The sequence below is a fragment of the Tamandua tetradactyla genome, chromosome 4, assembly GCF_023851605.1.
Source record: "Tamandua tetradactyla isolate mTamTet1 chromosome 4, mTamTet1.pri, whole genome shotgun sequence".
Taxonomy (NCBI): domain Eukaryota; kingdom Metazoa; phylum Chordata; class Mammalia; order Pilosa; family Myrmecophagidae; genus Tamandua; species Tamandua tetradactyla.
The window spans coordinates 81,245,866-81,263,385 of NC_135330.1; the positions used below are offsets into that span (position 1 = coordinate 81,245,866).

The 17,520-nt window shown below is 40.9% G+C and overlaps 2 protein-coding genes across 8 annotated transcripts in view; both read left to right on the forward strand.

The window, feature by feature from the left end:
* Positions 1-6,944, forward strand: part of MTARC2 (mitochondrial amidoxime reducing component 2) — a 55,078-nt gene extending 48,134 nt beyond the window's left edge. For both annotated transcript variants that reach the window (XM_077157904.1, XM_077157903.1), the window contains exon 8: positions 6,700-6,944. The gene's annotated coding sequence lies outside the window, so the exon portion shown is untranslated. The remainder of the gene's footprint in view (positions 1-6,699) is intronic.
* A 776-nt stretch (positions 6,945-7,720) lies between these two features.
* Positions 7,721-17,520, forward strand: part of MTARC1 (mitochondrial amidoxime reducing component 1) — a 34,925-nt gene continuing 25,125 nt past the window's right edge. For 2 of the 6 annotated variants that reach the window (XM_077157909.1, XM_077157911.1), the window contains exons 1-2: positions 8,957-9,292; positions 11,816-11,989. In XM_077157909.1, the coding sequence (XP_077014024.1) occupies positions 9,018-9,292; positions 11,816-11,989 (449 nt within the window). In that variant the 5' untranslated portion in view covers positions 8,957-9,017. Of the gene's footprint in view, positions 8,326-8,956; positions 9,293-9,642; positions 10,110-11,815; positions 11,990-17,520 lie in introns of those variants that run through there. The other 4 variants (XM_077157907.1, XM_077157906.1, XM_077157910.1 and 1 more) reach the window with 4 other exon arrangements.

Genomic DNA, 17,520 nt, shown 5'->3' on the forward strand with positions numbered 1-17,520 from the left:
AGTCCCTCGATTCCTGTAAAAATGAGCCCTTGGTCTGGGCCCTTACTGGAATTGTGCTAGAACTGGTTGCATGACTCAATTTCTTTTTTAAAATATTTTTATTGACAAATCTTCAGACACATATATTCCATAAATGGCATACAATCAGTGGCTCACAATATCATCACATAGTTGTGTATTCATCACCATGATCATTTTTTAGAACATTTATATCACTCCAGAAAAAAAAATAAAAAGATAAAAGATAAAACTCATACATCCCCTGCCTCTTACCCTCCGTCTCCTTGACCACTAGTATTTCAATCTGCCCAATTTACCTTTTGTCCTCCCTGTTATTTATTTATTTATTTATTTATTTTTATTAATTAACGGAAAAAAGAAATTAACCCAACATTTAGAAATCATACCATTCTACATATGCAATCAGTAATTCTTAACATCATCACATAGATGCATGATCATCGTTTCTTAGTACATTTGCATCGGTTTAGAAGAACTAGCAACACAACTGAAAAAGATATAGAATGTTAATATAGAGAAAAAAAATAAAAGTAATAATAGTAAGAACAAAACAAAACAAAACAAAACAAAAACCTATAGCTCGGATGCAGCTTCATTCAGTGTTTTAACATGATTACTTTACAATTAGGTGTTATTGTGCTGTCCATTTTTGAGTTTTTGTATCTAGTCCTGTTGCACAGTCTGTATCCCATCAGCTCCAATTACCCATTATCTTACCCTGTTTCTTACTCCTGCTGAACTCTGTTACCAATGACATATTCCAAGTTTATTCTCGAATGTCGATTCACATCAGTGGGACCATACAGTATTTGTCTTTTAGTTTTTGGCTAGACTCACTCAGCATAATGTTCTCTAGGTCCATCCATGTTATTACATGCTTCATAATTTTATCCTGTCTTAAAGCTGCATAATATTCCATCGTATGTATATACCACAGTATGTTTAGCCACTTGTCTGTTGATGGACATTTTGGCTGTTTCCATCTCTTTGCAATTGTAAATAACGCTGCTATAAACATTGGTGTGCAAATGTCGGTTTGAGTTTTTGCCTTTAATTCCTTTGAGTAGATTCCCAGCAATGGTATTGCTGGGTCGTATGGCAATTCTATACTCAGCTTTTTGAGGAACTGCCAAACTGCCTTCCACAGTGGTTGCACCCTTTGACATTCCCACCAACAGTGGATAAGTGTGTCTCTTTCACCGCATCCTCTCCAGCACTTGTCATTTTCTGTTTTGTTGATAATGGCCATTCTGGTGGGTGTGAGATGATATCTCATTGTGGTTTTGATTTGCATTTCTCTAATGGCCAGGGACATTGAGCATCTCTTCATGTGCCTTTTGGCCATTTGTATTTCCTCTTCTGAGAGGTGTCTGTTCAAGTCTTTTTCCCATTTTGTAATTGGGTTGGCTATCTTTTTGTTGTTGAGTTGAACAATCTCTTTATAAATTCTGGATACTAGACCTTTATCTGATATGTCATTTCCAAATATTGTCTCCCATTGTGTAGGCTGTCTTTCTGCTTTCTTGATGAAGTTCTTTGATGCACAAAAGTGTTTAATTTTGAGGAGTTCCCATTTATTTATTTCCTTCTTCAGTGCTCTTGCTTTAGATTTAAGGTCCATAAAACTGCCTCCAATTGTAAGATTCATAAGATATCTCCCTACATTTTCCTCTAACTGTTTTATGGTCTTAGACCTAATGTTTAGATCTTTGATCCATTTTGAGTTAACTTTTGTGTAGGGTGTGAGATATGGGTCTTCTTTCATTCTTTTGCATATGGATATCCAGTTCTCTAGGCACCATTTATTGAAGAGACTGTTCTGTCCCAGGTGAGTTGGCTTGACTGCCTTATCAAAGATCAAATGTCCATAGATGAGAGGGTCTATATCTGAGCACTCTATTCGATTCCATTGGTCGATATATCTATCTTTATGCCAATACCATGCTGTTTTGACCACTGTGGCTTCATAATATGCCTTAAAGTCAGGCAGCGCGAGACCTCCAGCTTCGTTTTTTTTCCTCAAGATGTTTTTAGCAATTCGGGGCACCCTGCCCTTCCAGATAAATTTGCTTATTGGTTTTTCTATTTCTGAAAAATAAGTTGTTGGGATTTTGATTGGTATTGCATTGAATCTGTAAATCAATTTAGGTAGGATTGACATCTTAACTATATTTAGTCTTCCAATCCATGAACACGGTATGCCCTTCCATCTATTTAGGTCTTCTGTGATTTCTTTTAGCAGTTTTTTGCAGTTTTCTTTATATAGGTTTTGTGTCTCTTTAGTTAAATTTATTCCTAGGTATTTTATTCTTTTAGTTGCAATTGTAAATGGGATTCGTTTCTTGATTTCCCCCTCCGCTTGTTCATTGCTAGTGTATAGAAATGCTACAGATTTTTGAATGTTGATCTTGTAACCTGCTACTTTGCTGTACTCATTTATTAGCTCTAGTAGTTTTGTTGTGGATTTTTCCGGGTTTTCGACGTATAAGTATCATATCGTCTGCAAACAGTGATAGTTTTACTTCTTCCTTTCCAATTTTGATGCCTTGTATTTCTTTTTCTTGTCTAATTGCTCTGGCTAGAACCTCCAACACAATGTTGAATAATAGTGGTGATAGTGGACATCCTTGTCTTGTTCCTGATCTTAGGGGGAAAGTTTTCAATTTTTCCCCATTGAGGATGATATTAGCTGTGGGTTTTTCATATATTCCCTCTATCATTTTAAGGAAGTTCCCTTGTATTCCTATCCTTTGAAGTGTTTTCAACAGGAAAGAATGTTGAATCTTGTCAAATGCCTTCTCTGCATCAATTGAGATGATCATGTGATTTTTCTGCTTTGATTTGTTGATATGGTGTATTACATTAATTGATTTTCTTATGTTGAACCATCCTTGCATACCTGGGATGAATCCTACTTGGTCATGATGTATAATTCTTTTAATGTGTTGTTGGATACGATTTGCTAGAATTTTATTGAGGATTTTTGCATCTATATTCATTAGAGAGATTGGCCTGTAGTTTTCTTTTTTTGTAATATCTTTGCCTGGTTTTGGTATGAGGGTGATGTTGGCTTCATAGAATGAATTAGGTAGTTTTCCCTCCGCTTCGATTTTTTTGAAGAGTTTGAGAAGAGTTGGTACTAATTCTTTCTGGAATGTTTGATAGAATTCAGATGTGAAGCCATCTGGTCCTGGACTTTTCTTTTTAGGAAGCTTTTGAATGACTAATTTAATTTCTTTACTTGTGATTGGTTTGTTGAGGTCATCTATGTCTTCTTGAGTCAAAGTTGGTTGTTCATGTCTTTCCAGGAACCCGTCCATTTCCTCTAAATTGTTGTATTTATTAGCGTAAAGTTGTTCATAGTATCCTGTTATTACCTCCTTTATTTCTGTGAGGCCAGTAGTTATGTCTCCTCTTCCATTTCTGATCTTATTTATTTGCATCCTCTCTCTTCTTCTTTTTGTCAATCTTGCTAAGGGCCCATCAATCTTATTGATTTTCTCATAGAACCAACTTCTGGTCTTATTGATTTTCTCTATTGTTTTCATGTTTTCAATTTCATTTATTTGTGCTCTAATCTTTGTTATTTCTTTCCTTTTGCTTGCTTTGGGATTAGTTTGCTGTTCTTTCTCCAGTTCTTCCAAGTGGACAGTTAATTTCTGCATTTTTGCCTTTTCTTCTTTTCTGATATAGGCATTTAGGGCAATGAATTTCCCTCTTAGCACTGCCTTTGCTGCGTCCCATAAGTTTTGATATGTTGTGTTTTCATTTTCATTTGCCTCGAGGTATTTGCTAATTTCTCTTGCAATTTCTTCTTTGACCCACTCGTTGTTTAGGAGTGTGTTGTTGAGCCTCCACGTATTTGTGAATTTTCTGGCACTCCACCTATTATTGATTTCCAACTTCATTCTTTTATGGTCCGAGAAAGTGTTGTGTATGATTTCAATCTTTTTAAATTTGTTAAGACTTGCTTTGTGACCCAGCATATGGTCTATCTTTGAGAATGATCCATGAGCACTTGAGAAAAAGGTGTATCCTGCTGTTGTGGGATGTAATGTCCTATAAATATCTGTTAAGTCTAGCTCATTTATAGTAATATTCAGATTCTCTATTTCTTTGTTGATCCTCTGTCTAGATGTTCTGTCCATTGATGAGAGTGGTGAATTGAAGTCTCCAACTATTATGTTATATGAGTCTATTTCCCTTTTCAGTGTTTGCAGTGTATTCCTCACGTATTTTGGGGCATTCTGGTTTGGTGCATAAATATTTATGATTGTTATGTCTTCTTGTTTAATTGTTCCTTTTATTAGTATACAGTGTCCTTCTTTGTCTCTTTTAACTGTTTTACATTTGAAGTCTAACTTGTTGGATATTAGTATAGCCACTGCTGCTCTTTTCTGGTTGTTATTTGCATGAAATATCTTTTCCCAACCTTTCACTTTCAACCTATGTTTATCTTTGGGTCTAAGATGTGTTTCCTGTAGACAGCATATAGAAGGATCCTATTTTTTAATCCATTCTGCCAATCTATGTCTTTTGATTGGGGAATTCAGTCCATTAACATTTAGTGTTATTACTGTTTGGATAATATTTTCCTCTAACATTTTGCCTTTTGTATTATATATATCATATCTGATTTTCCTTCTTTCTACACTCTTCTCCATACCTCTCTCTTCTGTCTTTTTGTATCTGACTCTAGTGCTCCCTTTAGTAATTCTTGCAGAGCTGGTCTCTTGGTCACAAATTCTCTCAGTGACTTTTTGTCTGAGAATGTTTTAATTTCTCCCTCATTTTTGAAGGATAATTTTGCTGGATATAGGAGTCTTGGTTGGCAGTTTTTCTCTTTTAGTAATTTAAATATATCATCCCACTGTCTTCTAGCCTCCATGGTTTCTGCTGAGAAATCTACACATGGGTTTCCCTTGTATGTGATGGATTGTTTTTCTCTTGCTGCTTTCAAGATCCTCTCTTTCTCTTTGACCTCTGACATTCTAAATAGTAAGTGTCTTGGAGAACGCCTATTTGGGTCTAATCTCTTTGGGGTGCGCTGCACTTCTTGGATCTGTAATTTTAGGTCTTTCATAAGAGTTGGGAAATTTTCAGTGAAAATTTCTTCCATTAGTTTTTCTCCTCCTTTTCCCTTCTCTTCTCCTTCTGGGACACCCACAACACGTATATTTGTGTGGTTCATATTGTCCTTGAGTTCCCTGATACCCTGTTCAAATTTTTCCATTCTTTTCCCGATAGTTTCTGTTTGTTTTTGGAATTCAGATGTTCCATCCTCCAAATCACTAATTCTATCTTCTGTCTCTTTGAATCTATCATTGTAGGTATCCATTGTTTTTTTCTATCTTTTCTACTTTGTCCTTCACTTCCATAAGTTCTGTGATTTGTTTTTTCAGTTTTTCTATTTCTTCTTTATGTTCAGCCCATGTCTTCTTCATGTCCTCCCTCAATTTATCGATTTCGTTTTTGAAGAGGTTTTCCATTTCCGTTCGTATGTTCAGCATTAGTTGTCTCAGCTCCTGTATCTCATTTGAACTATTGGTTTGTTCCTTTGACTGGGCCATATTCTCAGTCTTCTGAGCATGGACCGTTATCTTTTGCTGCTGGCGTCTGGGCATTTAGTCAGATTTCCCTGGGTGTCGGACCCAACAAGTTTGAAAGATTTTTCTGTGAAATCTCTGGGTTCTGTTTTTCTTATCCTGCCCAGTAGGTGGCGCTCGTGGCACACATTTGTCTCACGTGTTTGGAAGGGATCCCCCCAGTCACCGATCTCCGTGGCCTGGGGATTTCCGATCCAATTCTCTCTGTTGGTTCGGGGGGCCACGCGTGTTGGGGGCGTCAGCCGCCGCGGCTTGAGGGGACCCTGTGGCTGGTCACCGGCCGCAGCGGGCCCGGGGAATTCGCCACCGGACCAGGAAGTCGCCCGCAGGGGAGGGGCGTCGCTTACCGGCCCGCCGCGGCCTGTGGAATTCCCTACCGGATCAGGAAGCCGCCCGGCGGGGAGGGTCACCGTGGCTTGGGTAGCCCTCTGATCCGAGACTCGTAGGCGGACCAGGAAGCCGCCCGCAAAAGAGGGGCGCCGGCCACCTCGGCTTGGGAAACTTGCCTCTCCGAGACTCTCAGCCGACCTGGGAAGGAGGGAGGGAGGAGCTCCGGCTGCCACAGCTGCCGCTGCTCGGGAAATCGCGCGCCGCTCGGGGATCTCACTGCAGCCGAGTCTCGCAGTCAGACTAGCCAGTCCAGACTGGGGTACGCTGTGTGACCATTCCCTGTCGTGGCCCCGGGAGCTGTTCTGCACTGTTTCAGTTCACCTAGTAGTTGCTTTGGAGGAGGAACTAAGATGCACGTACCTTACTAAGCCACCATCTTGGCCCCCCCCGTTATTTATTTTTATCCATATATATATATATTTAATTCATCTGTCCATACCTTGCATAAAAGGAGCATCAGACACAAGGTTTTTGCAGTCACACAGTAAAAAACTTATATCGTTTTACAAATATGACTCAATCTTAACGTGGTGCTTTATTCTATTATGGTAATTTGGGGAAGACAACATTCATATTTCCTGCATTTCAACCTCCATAAGTGACTATTTTGTGGGTGGTTGAATTATTTTTGGACAGGTAGGATAAACAACCAAATAATCAGAGGTTCTTTTCATTTATTTAGGTCTCTGCACCCACCAGGCATTGATGAGGATTGCACTCACTGCAGCCACGACACAGAGCCAACTTTCATCCCTGGCCCTTGACCCTCTTTACCCTGGAAACGAATCTCTCTTTTTGCCTCTGTGGTGTTATGTATGCTCTCAGTTAATGTGAGGAAAGGACTTAGGGGTGATTTGGGAACATGAAGGGATATAAATTTGCAGTAATGAAGAATTTTTAAATAAATAAAATAAATCTATAAAATTATTTCCAATGTCTTTATAGCTCTCATACCTCTCCAATCCTTGACTTTCATGTTGATATGTAAAAAAAAAGTTTAAAGAATCAGCTAAAAATCTACAAAAAAAAAGCATTTTATTATCTGTCATTCCATGTGTTTTGGAGAAATGGAAAACAACAGATCATTGTTTCCTGCTGTGCCTTTGCATTTTAACAACTCACAGATTCTGATTTTCTTGTTCTTCACGTGGCTACTGAGTTCTGGTGATTCACTCGTGCTGTTTCTCTCCTACCATTATGGGATCAGGATTATACTTGAGTATGTGGATTATTTTATAGGCTTGGTTTTTTTATATTAGATTAATCCTCTACTAAGCTATATAGAAGTAAATTGTAACCATCAGATACACCATGGGGAATTCCAGGTATGATGAAGAGAATGGAATTTTAAAAACAAATTGAATTATGAGAGTAGGACGAAGGGAGCATGATATTTTTATAGGTGCAAATAACTTTTTTTGTAACAGAGAAATGATCTATTTTGGTATAACTGAGCAAAACTACTCACTGAAATAATATGTGAATGAATCAATACACTTACAGTTTTGTGGTTTATTTCTTATTAGTAAATGTGAACTTCATTCTGTTTTGTCTTTGGTATTTTTGAGTCCGCTTCCAGTGCTTTTTCTTATTTTACATCAGAACTTTACTTATTTTCACTCATTTTTCTTCCCTCCAGAGGCACAATCAGGCACAACCAACCCCGTTGTTGGTGGAAGGTGTACAGATCGTGACATTTGGGCACACAGTCAACTGGGGAGGGAGATAAGAAAAAACACACAAAGTTTCAGCGCCTTTGAGCTGCCTTTCCCTGGGGACCATGAGCTCTGGTCCTGCCTGGTGACCAGCTCTGTGGCTCCTCACCCTTTCTCCAGGGGCACCTAGCCCCATTAACCAACATTTCTTCCAAGAGCCCCAGATTTACCCAGGTCCCTTCTCCATTCTTGGAAAAGGGAAGATCTTTCTCGTTCTTGGGAAAAGGATGCATTCCAGTGGCTGGGGCAACACTGACCTCTCTACTTTGCAACACAATCGCTGGATTTTGCAGGAGTGTGGGGAGGGGGCAGGGTGATCTGGGTTTGGAACAGAAAAGAGGACAGATATGGTCTGTTTAGGGCTGAACATTTATGGTGAGGAATTCTGTTGGACAGATCCTCCCTGAGCACTCAGGGGTTCTGAAGGGTGTAGCCAGCTGGAGAAGGAGGGTTTAGCATTTCTGATACAAGACCCCCTCCATCTGCGGGCGAGTCCCTCCTGGCTTTGCAATGGAAGGGATCAGTCCTGCCGGCACCCTGGGAGTTGACCTTGTTGTTTGAAACTTCTGTCATGGAAATGGCAAGTAGCCCAAGTCAGTGCCTGCAAGCAAGTCAGAGCTCTGAGATTGCGTGTCCCGGGCTGCGGCCCGGGAGGGGGGCTCTCCGCTGCCTAGTGCGGCTCCAGGCAGCATCCAGGGGAACCCCGCGGCCACCGGGTCCTCGAGGCCTCGGCTCGCTGTCCCGAGGGCCCGCGCCCGTCCCTCTCCGGGTCCAATTCCCACGCGCCGAGAACTCCACCGCTTCTGCCAGGGGCAGCGGATAATCCGCGCAGGCCATGCCGTGCCGACCCCACACCCCCCCACCTCCCCAGGAGAGGGCTTTATGCCGGCTACTCGAGTTCTCATTTCGAAATCGTTCACCTCTGTCCTGCAAATGTCGCCTGTTGGCCCATGTTAGGCCAGACGACCCCACAAAATACCTAAAATAAAGAAACTTGGGATTTGGAGCGCTGCTGCCGGGAGAGGGGGCACAGCGCCCTTCGGAAGCAAGTGGCGGCGATGGGTGCCGGGGGTGGGGGGCGCGCCTGGAGGCTGAGGACGTGCCGCCCCGAGTCGGCCAGGGAAGGGTTCAGGGGCTGCCCTCCCCCTGGGCTCCGGGCCAGAGGCCGCACTCCCCGGGCCGCCATCCCCCACCCCCCACGCTCGGGTCCCGCCTCCGCCTCGCGGCGCAGCAGCGCCCCGGCACGCTTCAGAGCCCCCTCCCCGCGCCCCCGAATCTCTCGGCCATGGGCGCCCCGGGCTCTTCGGCGCTGGCCCGCCTCGGCCTCTCCGCGCAGCCCCGGCCCGGGTGGCTCGGGGTGGCGGCGCTGGCGCTGGCCGCGGTGGCGCTGGGGGCCGTGGCCTGGCGCGGCGCGCGGCCCTGGCGGCGCCGGCGGCGGCTGCAGCGGGTGGGCACCGTGGCGCAGCTGTGGATCTACCCGATCAAGTCGTGCAAGGGGGTGCCGGTGGGCGCGGCCGAGTGCACGGCCCTGGGGCTGCGCGGCGGCCACCTGCGCGACAGGTACGCGGGGCCCCGGGGGGCAGGCGGAGCCCGGGAACAACAGCTCCTCTCGCACGGCAGCTGGACGCTGGGTGGGGCAGGGAAGGAGGAACAAGGGGACCCTTCCCCTCAACAGCAGACCCCGGAGCTCGGGGTGCTGAACCCCTGGGCCCCACCCGTTTGCCGAAGGGGGTGTCTTTCCGCCCCACTCAGAACCTCTTTCCCATCTCGTCCCTGAAGAGGTGTAGTAGGCGTCCCAGGTATCTGTCAGTACAAACTTATCTCACTCCCGGCTAGAGGAGGCAGCGAGCTTTAAGCATTGACTCCGGTCCCTATTTTTTTTTTTTTTTTTTTAATTACGGTTTCCTGAAAACACGGGGAAATTTTGAGCAGCGAACACTCGCCCTCAAAGAGCACACCCAGGCTGAGTACATCATAATAATGACAGTTTCCCACAACTTAAAAAGTGCTGTTGGTATATTATGTTCCCTAATTCTCTCAAGCGCTTTTTTATGCATAAAGAGAATGACGTTCAGAGTCACGCAGCAGTGGAACCAGGGCTTTGTGATTTTATTAATACCTCATCTGGTATTCACGAGTTGTGCAAGGATTCCTGGGGTTCAGGGAAGATTGCAAAACCCCAGAGCCAGGGGCTTTGACCTCTTCTGGGTCTGGCTTCAGGCCAGCTCTCCTCCTCTTTGTAAGGCTGCCCTCCTGATTCCCTCCTCCCAGACCAGCCCTCTCAGTTTCAGTCCTGCTGTACCCAAGTATGGTGGGGGCTGCACCTTTCCCCCTTCCAGCTCCCCAAAGAGCAGGCAATTCATCATACAGTTGAAAGGTGAGCTATGAACCTTTGCTTCGGAAAGCGTACCAAGAATCGCAGATGCTCTTGGTTTGTACAATGGACTATCCAAGATGATAGAAGTTACTGAGTTCATTTGTTTCTGTAGGTCCCAGAGGTACAGGACATTGTCATGTTACTATATTGATTTAGCAAACATTTATTGAGCTCCTATTACAATAGATAATAGATTGCAAATGTTGGCTTCTGTACCAGACACCATGCTGAATTCTTGATGTTCATCAAACGCTACCAGAAAGCGTGATGAAGGGAAGTGGACAAAGGTTTACAGTCCTATGTGAATCTGAAAGTAGTACTGGATGCTGCAGGAGGTGGTCAGAAACCACTGCACAGAGGAAGTAGCAGCTTGAGTGAGACTTGGAAAGTGATTACAAAATATCTAGACAAGTAACGGGGGAGACGAACCTTCTAGACAGGGGATAAAGCTGGTTGAGGACACGGGGCTTGAGAGAGCAGGGTATGCTGGGGCAAGTCAGAAAGCCTAGGGCGTGGGACCATGGGTTGGTGAGAGGGCCTGGGAAGGCAGCTGGATGCACAAGGGTCTTTCAAGGAAAAGAAACCATGGAGAGATTTTGAATCCCTCCATGGTGACATGATCAGGTTTGCATTTTATTAGTAGTAGTAGTAGAAAAAACACTTGTGCTGGTACCAAGGATTTGAAACAGGGCAGGACGCTGTGCGTCCAAGGTGAAGGTTGACAGGAGGGTAGTTAGAGAAAGGGCTTACACTAAACCTATTTTTCTAGTGTAGCTAAATAACTCAGCCACGGTGTCCTGCTGGGAGAGTGAAACAAGGACTATTTCTTTAAAGACCTAAAGTGTCATATATATTTATATACACACATTTTTTTTTTGTACATCTAGTGAACCTCCAAAGCCCAGACTCACTCCTGGAATTGTGTAATCCTTTCACTCAGGGTAAATTGGCTAAATGTCTTCACGTGTGTTTAGCTTTCCTAGGAGCTGAAACATAACCTACACAAAAGCTTTGTTCTTTTTCTGGTAACTTCTTTCTGTTGCACTCATTTCTTGCTTTTTCTGGGAAGTACCTCTAGGTCAGGATTACTAAGCCAGGAAAAACATTGTCCAGATTAACAATAGACCTTTTAGTAAATTGCAAAATTCACAACCTTGAATGTTGAAATGGAACTTTTTTTTTTTTAAAGGGGGTGGTGAGAAGATTTGGCAAGATGTAAGTAGCGTTTATAGGCAGCTCGTCCGAGCTCTGTGCTTTGTTTCAGGCTGGTGATTTCAGTCCGTAGATGCCCGTTGCCTGCTGGGCACCAGGCACTGTGTTTCCTCATGCCTGTGAAGCTTTTCTGAGTGGTAGATTCCTGTCACCTCCTTGGGGCATGATTGATGAAAGTGATCAGGTTTTCTGGCACTGGAGATGAAAACGTTATTAACGTCTTTGATTTCTGTGCCATCGAGGAGCTCAAGATGTTCTGCAAATATTATATGTCGGATGCTTGAGTGCTTATTGGACCCTTTGAAATTAATTGAGTCATTTGGTCTTGCTGGGCTGCTGAGTTGCTGTTTAGGAAGCAGGCAGACAGACAGACGGACACGCACACCAGGCTTGAAGGAAGGGAATCAAAAAGGAGGGTGTATAACCAAAGCTCGTGCAGTGACCAGGTGCCTATCATCTTGATCTGTCTATATCTCGTGTTTTGAAAATGGCAGGTTTTGGCTTGTGATCAACGAGGAAGGGAACATGGTGACAGCCCGACAGGAGCCTCGCCTCGTCTTGATTTCCCTGACGTGTGACGGCGACTCCCTGATCCTCAGCGCAGCCTACACGAAGGACCTGCTGCTGCCCATCAAAACACCCACTGCGAATGCAGTGCTCAAGTGCAGGTATGGAAGGGGCAGACCTTTCCATTAAAAAATATATTTTTTATAATTTTTAAAATTATTTTTAAAAATGCCAAAAAACACCAAACGCAAATATTCATAATTTTTGATCATTCCGTTCTGCATATATAATCAGTAATTCACAATATTATCACATAGTTGCATATTCATCATCATGATCATTTCCTAGAACATTTGCATCTATTCAGAAAAAGAAATAAAAAGAAAACAGAAAAAAATTTATACCATACCCCCATCCCTCCCCCTCCCCATTCACCATCATTTCACTCTAAATTTTTTTTTTTTAATTAATTTATTTTTTTATTAATTAAAAAAAGAATTAACAAAACAATTAGAAATCATTCCAATCTGCATGTACAATCAGTAATTCTTAATAACATCACATAGTTGCATATTCATCATTTCTTAGTACATTTGCATCGATTTAGAAAAAGAAATAAAAAGACAACAGAATAAGAATTAAAACAATAATAGAAAGAAAAAAAAACAAAAAAAACAAAAACAAAAAACCTATACCTCACATGCAGCTTCATTCAGTGTTTTAACATAATTGCATTACAATTGGGTAGTATTGTGCTGTCCATTTCTGAGTTTTTATATCCAGTCCCGTTGTACAGTCTGTATCCCTTCATCTCCAATTATCCCTTCTCTTTTTTTTTTTTTTTTTTTAATTAACGGAAAAAAAGAAATTAACCCAACATTTAGAGATCATACCATTCTACACATGCAATCATTAATTCTTAACATCATCACATAGATGCATGATCATCATTTCTTAGTACATTTGCATTGGTTTAGAAGAACTAGCAACATAACCGAAAAAGATATAGAATGTTAATATAGAGAAAAAATAAAAGTAATAATAGTAAAATCAAAACAAAACAAACAAAACAAAACAAAACAAAAACCTATAGCTCAGATGCAGCTTCATTCAGTGTTTTAACATGATTACTTTACAATTAGGTATTATTGTGCTGTCCATTTTTGAGTTTTTGTATCTAGTCCTGTTGCACAGTCTGTATCCCTTCAGCTTCAATTACCCATTGTCTTACCCTGTTTCTAACTCCTGCTGAACTCTGTTACCAATGACATATTTCAAGTTTATTCTCGAATGTCCGTTCACATCAGTGGGACCATACAGTATTTGTCCTTTAGTTTTTGGCTGGATTCACTCAGCATAATATTCTCTAGGTCCATCCATGTTATTACATGGTTCATAAGTTTATCTTGTCTTAAAGCTGCATAATATTCCATCGTATGTATATACCACAGTTTGTTTAGCCACTCTTCTGTTGATGGAGATTTTGGCTGTTTCCATCTCTTTGCAATTGTAAATAATGCTGCTATAAACATTGGTGTGCAAATGTCCGTTTGTGTCTTTGCCCTTAAGTCCTTTGAGTAGATACCTAGCAATGGTATTGCTGGGTCGTATGGCAATTCTATATTCAGCTTTTTGAGGAACCGCCAAACTGCCTTCCACAGTGGTTGCACCCTTTGACATTCCCACCAACAGTGGATAAGTGTGCCTCTTTCTCCGCATCCTCTCCAGCACTTGTCATTTTCTGTTTTGTTGATAATGGCCATTCTGGTGGGTGTGAGATGATATCTCATTGTGGTTTTGATTTGCATTTCTCTAAAGGCCAGGGACATTGAGCATCTCTTCATATGCCTCTTGGCCATCTGTATTTCCTCTTCTGAGAGGTGTCTGTTCAAGTCTTTTTCCCATTTTGTAATTGGGTTGGCTGTCTTTTTGTTGTTGAGATGAACAATCTCTTTATAAATTCTGGATACTAGACCTTTATCTGATATATCATTTCCAAATATTGTCTCCCATTGTGAAGGCTGTCTTTCTACTTTCTTGCTGAAGTTCTTTGATGCACAAAAGTGTTTAATTTTGAGGAGTTCCCATTTATTTATTTCCTTCTTCAGTGCTCTTGCTTTAGGTTTAAGGTCCATAAAACCGCCTCCAGTTGTAAGATCCATAAGATATCTCCCAACATTTTCCTCTAACTGTTTTATGGTCTTAGACCTAATGTTTAGATCTTTGATCCATTTTGAGTTAACTTTTGTATAGGGTGTGAGAGATGGGTCTTCTTTCATTCTTTTGCATATGGATATCCAGTTCTCTAGGCACCATTTATTGAAGAGACTGCTCTGTCCCAGGTGAGTTGGCTTGACTGCCTTATCAAAGATCAAATGTCCATAGATGAGAGGGTCTATATCTGAGCACTCTATTCGATTCCATTGGTCGATATATCTATCTTTATGCCAATACCATGCTGTTTTGACCACTGTGGCTTCATAATATGCCTTAAAGTCAGGCAGCGCGAGACCTCCAGCTTCGTTTTTTTTTCCTCAAGATGTTTTTAGCAATTCGGGGCACCCTGCCCTTCCAGATAAATTTGCTTATTGGTTTTTCTATTTCTGAAAAATAAGTTGTTGGGATTTTGATTGGTATTGCATTGAATCTGTAAATCAATTTAGGTAGGATTGACATCTTAACTATATTTAGTCTTCCAATCCATGAACACGGTATGCCCTTCCATCTATTTAGGTCTTCTGTGATTTCTTTTAGCAGTTTTTTGTAGTTTTCTTTATATAGGTTTTTTGTCTCTTTAGTTAAATTTATTCCTAGGTATTTCATTCTTTTAGTTGCAATTGTAAATGGGATTTCTTCTTGATTTCCCCCTCAGCTTGTTCATTACTAGTGTATAGAAATGCTACAGATTTTTGAATGTTGATCTTGTAACCTGCTACTTTGCTGTACTCATTTATTAGCTCTAGTAGTTTTGTTGTGGATTTTTCCGGGTTTTCGACGTATAGTATCATATCGTCTGCAAACAGTGATAGTTTTACTTCTTCCTTTCCAATTTTGATGCCTTGTATTTCTTTTTCTTGTCTAATTGCTCTGGCTAGAACCTCCAACACAATGTTGAATAATAGTGGTGATAGTGGACATCCTTGTCTTGTTCCTGATCTTAGGGGGAAAGTTTTCAATTTTTCCCCATTGAGGATGATATTAGCTGTGGGTTTTTCATATATTCCCTCTATCATTTTAAGGAAGTTCCCTTGTATTCCTATCCTTTGAAGTGTTTTCAACAGGAAAGGATGTTGAATCTTGTCAAATGCTTTCTCTGCATCAATGGAGATGATCATGTGATTTTTCTGCTTTGATTTGTTGATATGGTGTATTACATTAATTGATTTTCTTATGTTGAACCATCCTTGCATACCTGGGATGAATCCTACTTGGTCATGATGTATAATTCTTTTAATGTGTTGTTGGATACGATTTGCTAGAATTTTATTGAGGATTTTTGCATCTGTATTCATTAGAGAGATTGGTCTGTAGTTTTCTTTTTTTGTAATATCTTTGCCTGGTTTTGGTATGAGGGTGATGTTGGCTTCATAGAATGAATTAGGTAGTTTTCCCTCCACTTCGATTTTTTTGAAGAGTTTGAAGAGAATTGGTACTAATTCTTTCTGGAACGTTTGGTAGAATTCACATGTGAAGCCATCTGGTCCTGGACTTTTCTTTTTAGGAAGCTTTTGAATGACTAATTCAATTTCTTTACTTGTGATTGGTTTGTTGAGGTCATCTATGTCTTCTTGAGTCAAAATTGGTTGTTCATGTCTTTCCAGGAACCCGTCCATTTCCTCTAAATTGTTGTATTTATTAGCGTAAAGTTGTTCATAGTATCCTGTTATTACCTCCTTTATTTCTGTGAGGTCAGTAGTTATGTCTCCTCTTCCATTTCTGATCTTATTTATTTGCATCCTCTCTCTTCTTCTTTTTGTCAATCTTGCTAAGGGCCCATCAATCTTATTGATTTTCTCATAGAACCAACTTCTGGCCTTATTGATTTTCTCTATTGTTTTCATGTTTTCAATTTCATTTATTTGTGCTCTAATCTTTGTTATTTCTTTCCTTTTGCTTGCTTTGGGGTTAGCTTGCTGTTCTTTCTCCAGTTCTTCCAAATGGATAGTTAATTCCTGAATTTTTGCCTTTTCTTCTTTTCTGATATAGGCATTTAGAGCAATAAATTTCCCTCTTAGCACTGCCTTTGCTGCGTCCCATAAGTTTTGATATGTTGTGTTTTCATTTTCATTCGCCTCGAGGTATTTGCTAATTTCTCTTGCAATTTCTTCTTTGACCCAGTCGTTGTTTAGGAGTGTGTTGTTGAGCCTCCACGTATTTGTGAATTTTCTGGCACTCTGCCTATTATTGATTTCCAACATCATTCCTTTATGGTCCGAGAAAGTGTTGTGTAAGATTTCAATCTTTTTAAATTTGTTAAGACTTGCTTTGTGACCCAGCATATGGTCTATCTTTGAGAATGATCCATGAGCACTTGAGAAAAAGGTGTATCCTGCTGTTGTGGGATGTAATGTCCTATAAATGTCTATTAAGTCTAGTTCATTTATAGTAATATTCAGATTCTCTATTTCTTTGTTGATCCTCTGTCTAGATGTTCTGTCCCTTGATGAGAGTGGTGAGTTGAAGTCTCCAACTATTATGGTATATGAGTCTATTTCCCTTTTCAGTGTTTGCAGTATATTCCTCACGTATTTTGGGGCATTCTGATTCGGTGCGTAAATATTTATGATTGTTATGTCTTCTTGTTTAATTGTTCCTTTTATTAGTATACAGTGTCCTTCTTTGTCTCTTTTAACTGTTTTACATTTGAAGTCTAATTTGTTGGATATTAGTATAGCCACTCCTGCTCTTTTCTGGTTGTTATTTGCATGAAATATCTTTTCCCAACCTTTCACTTTCAACCTATGTTTATCTTTGGGTCTAAGATGTGTTTCCTGTAGACAGCATATAGAAGGATCCTGTTTTTTAATCCATTCTGCCAATCTATGTCTTTTGATTGGGGAATTCAGTCCATTGACATTTAGTGTTATTACTGTTTGGATAATATTTTCCTCTACCATTTTGCCTTTTGTATTATATATATCATATCTGATTTTCCTTCTTTCTACACTCTTTTCCATATCTCTCTCTTCTGTCTTTTTGTATCTGACTCTAGTGCTCCCTTTAGTATTTCTTGCAGAGCTGGTCTCTTGGTCACAAATTCTTTCAGTGACTTTTTGTCTGAGAATGTTTTAATTTCTCCCTCATTTTTGAAGGATAATTTTGCTGGATATAGGAGTCTTGGTTGGCAGTTTTTCTCTTTTAGTATTTTAAATATATCATCCCACTGTCTTCTAGCTTCCATGGTTTCTGCTGAGAAATCTACACAAAGTCTTATTGGGTTTCCCTTGTATGTAATGGATTGTTTTTCTCTTGCTGCTTTCAAGATCTTCTCTTTCTCTTTGACCTCTGACATTCTAACTAGTAAGTGTCTTGGAGAACGCCTATTTGGGTCTAATCTCTTTGGGGTGCGCTGCACTTCTTGGATCTGTAATTTTAGGTCTTTCATAAGAGTTGGGAAATTTTCAGTGATAATTTCTTCCATTAGTTTTTCTCCTCCTTTTCCCTTCTCTTCTCCTTCTGGGACACCCACAAC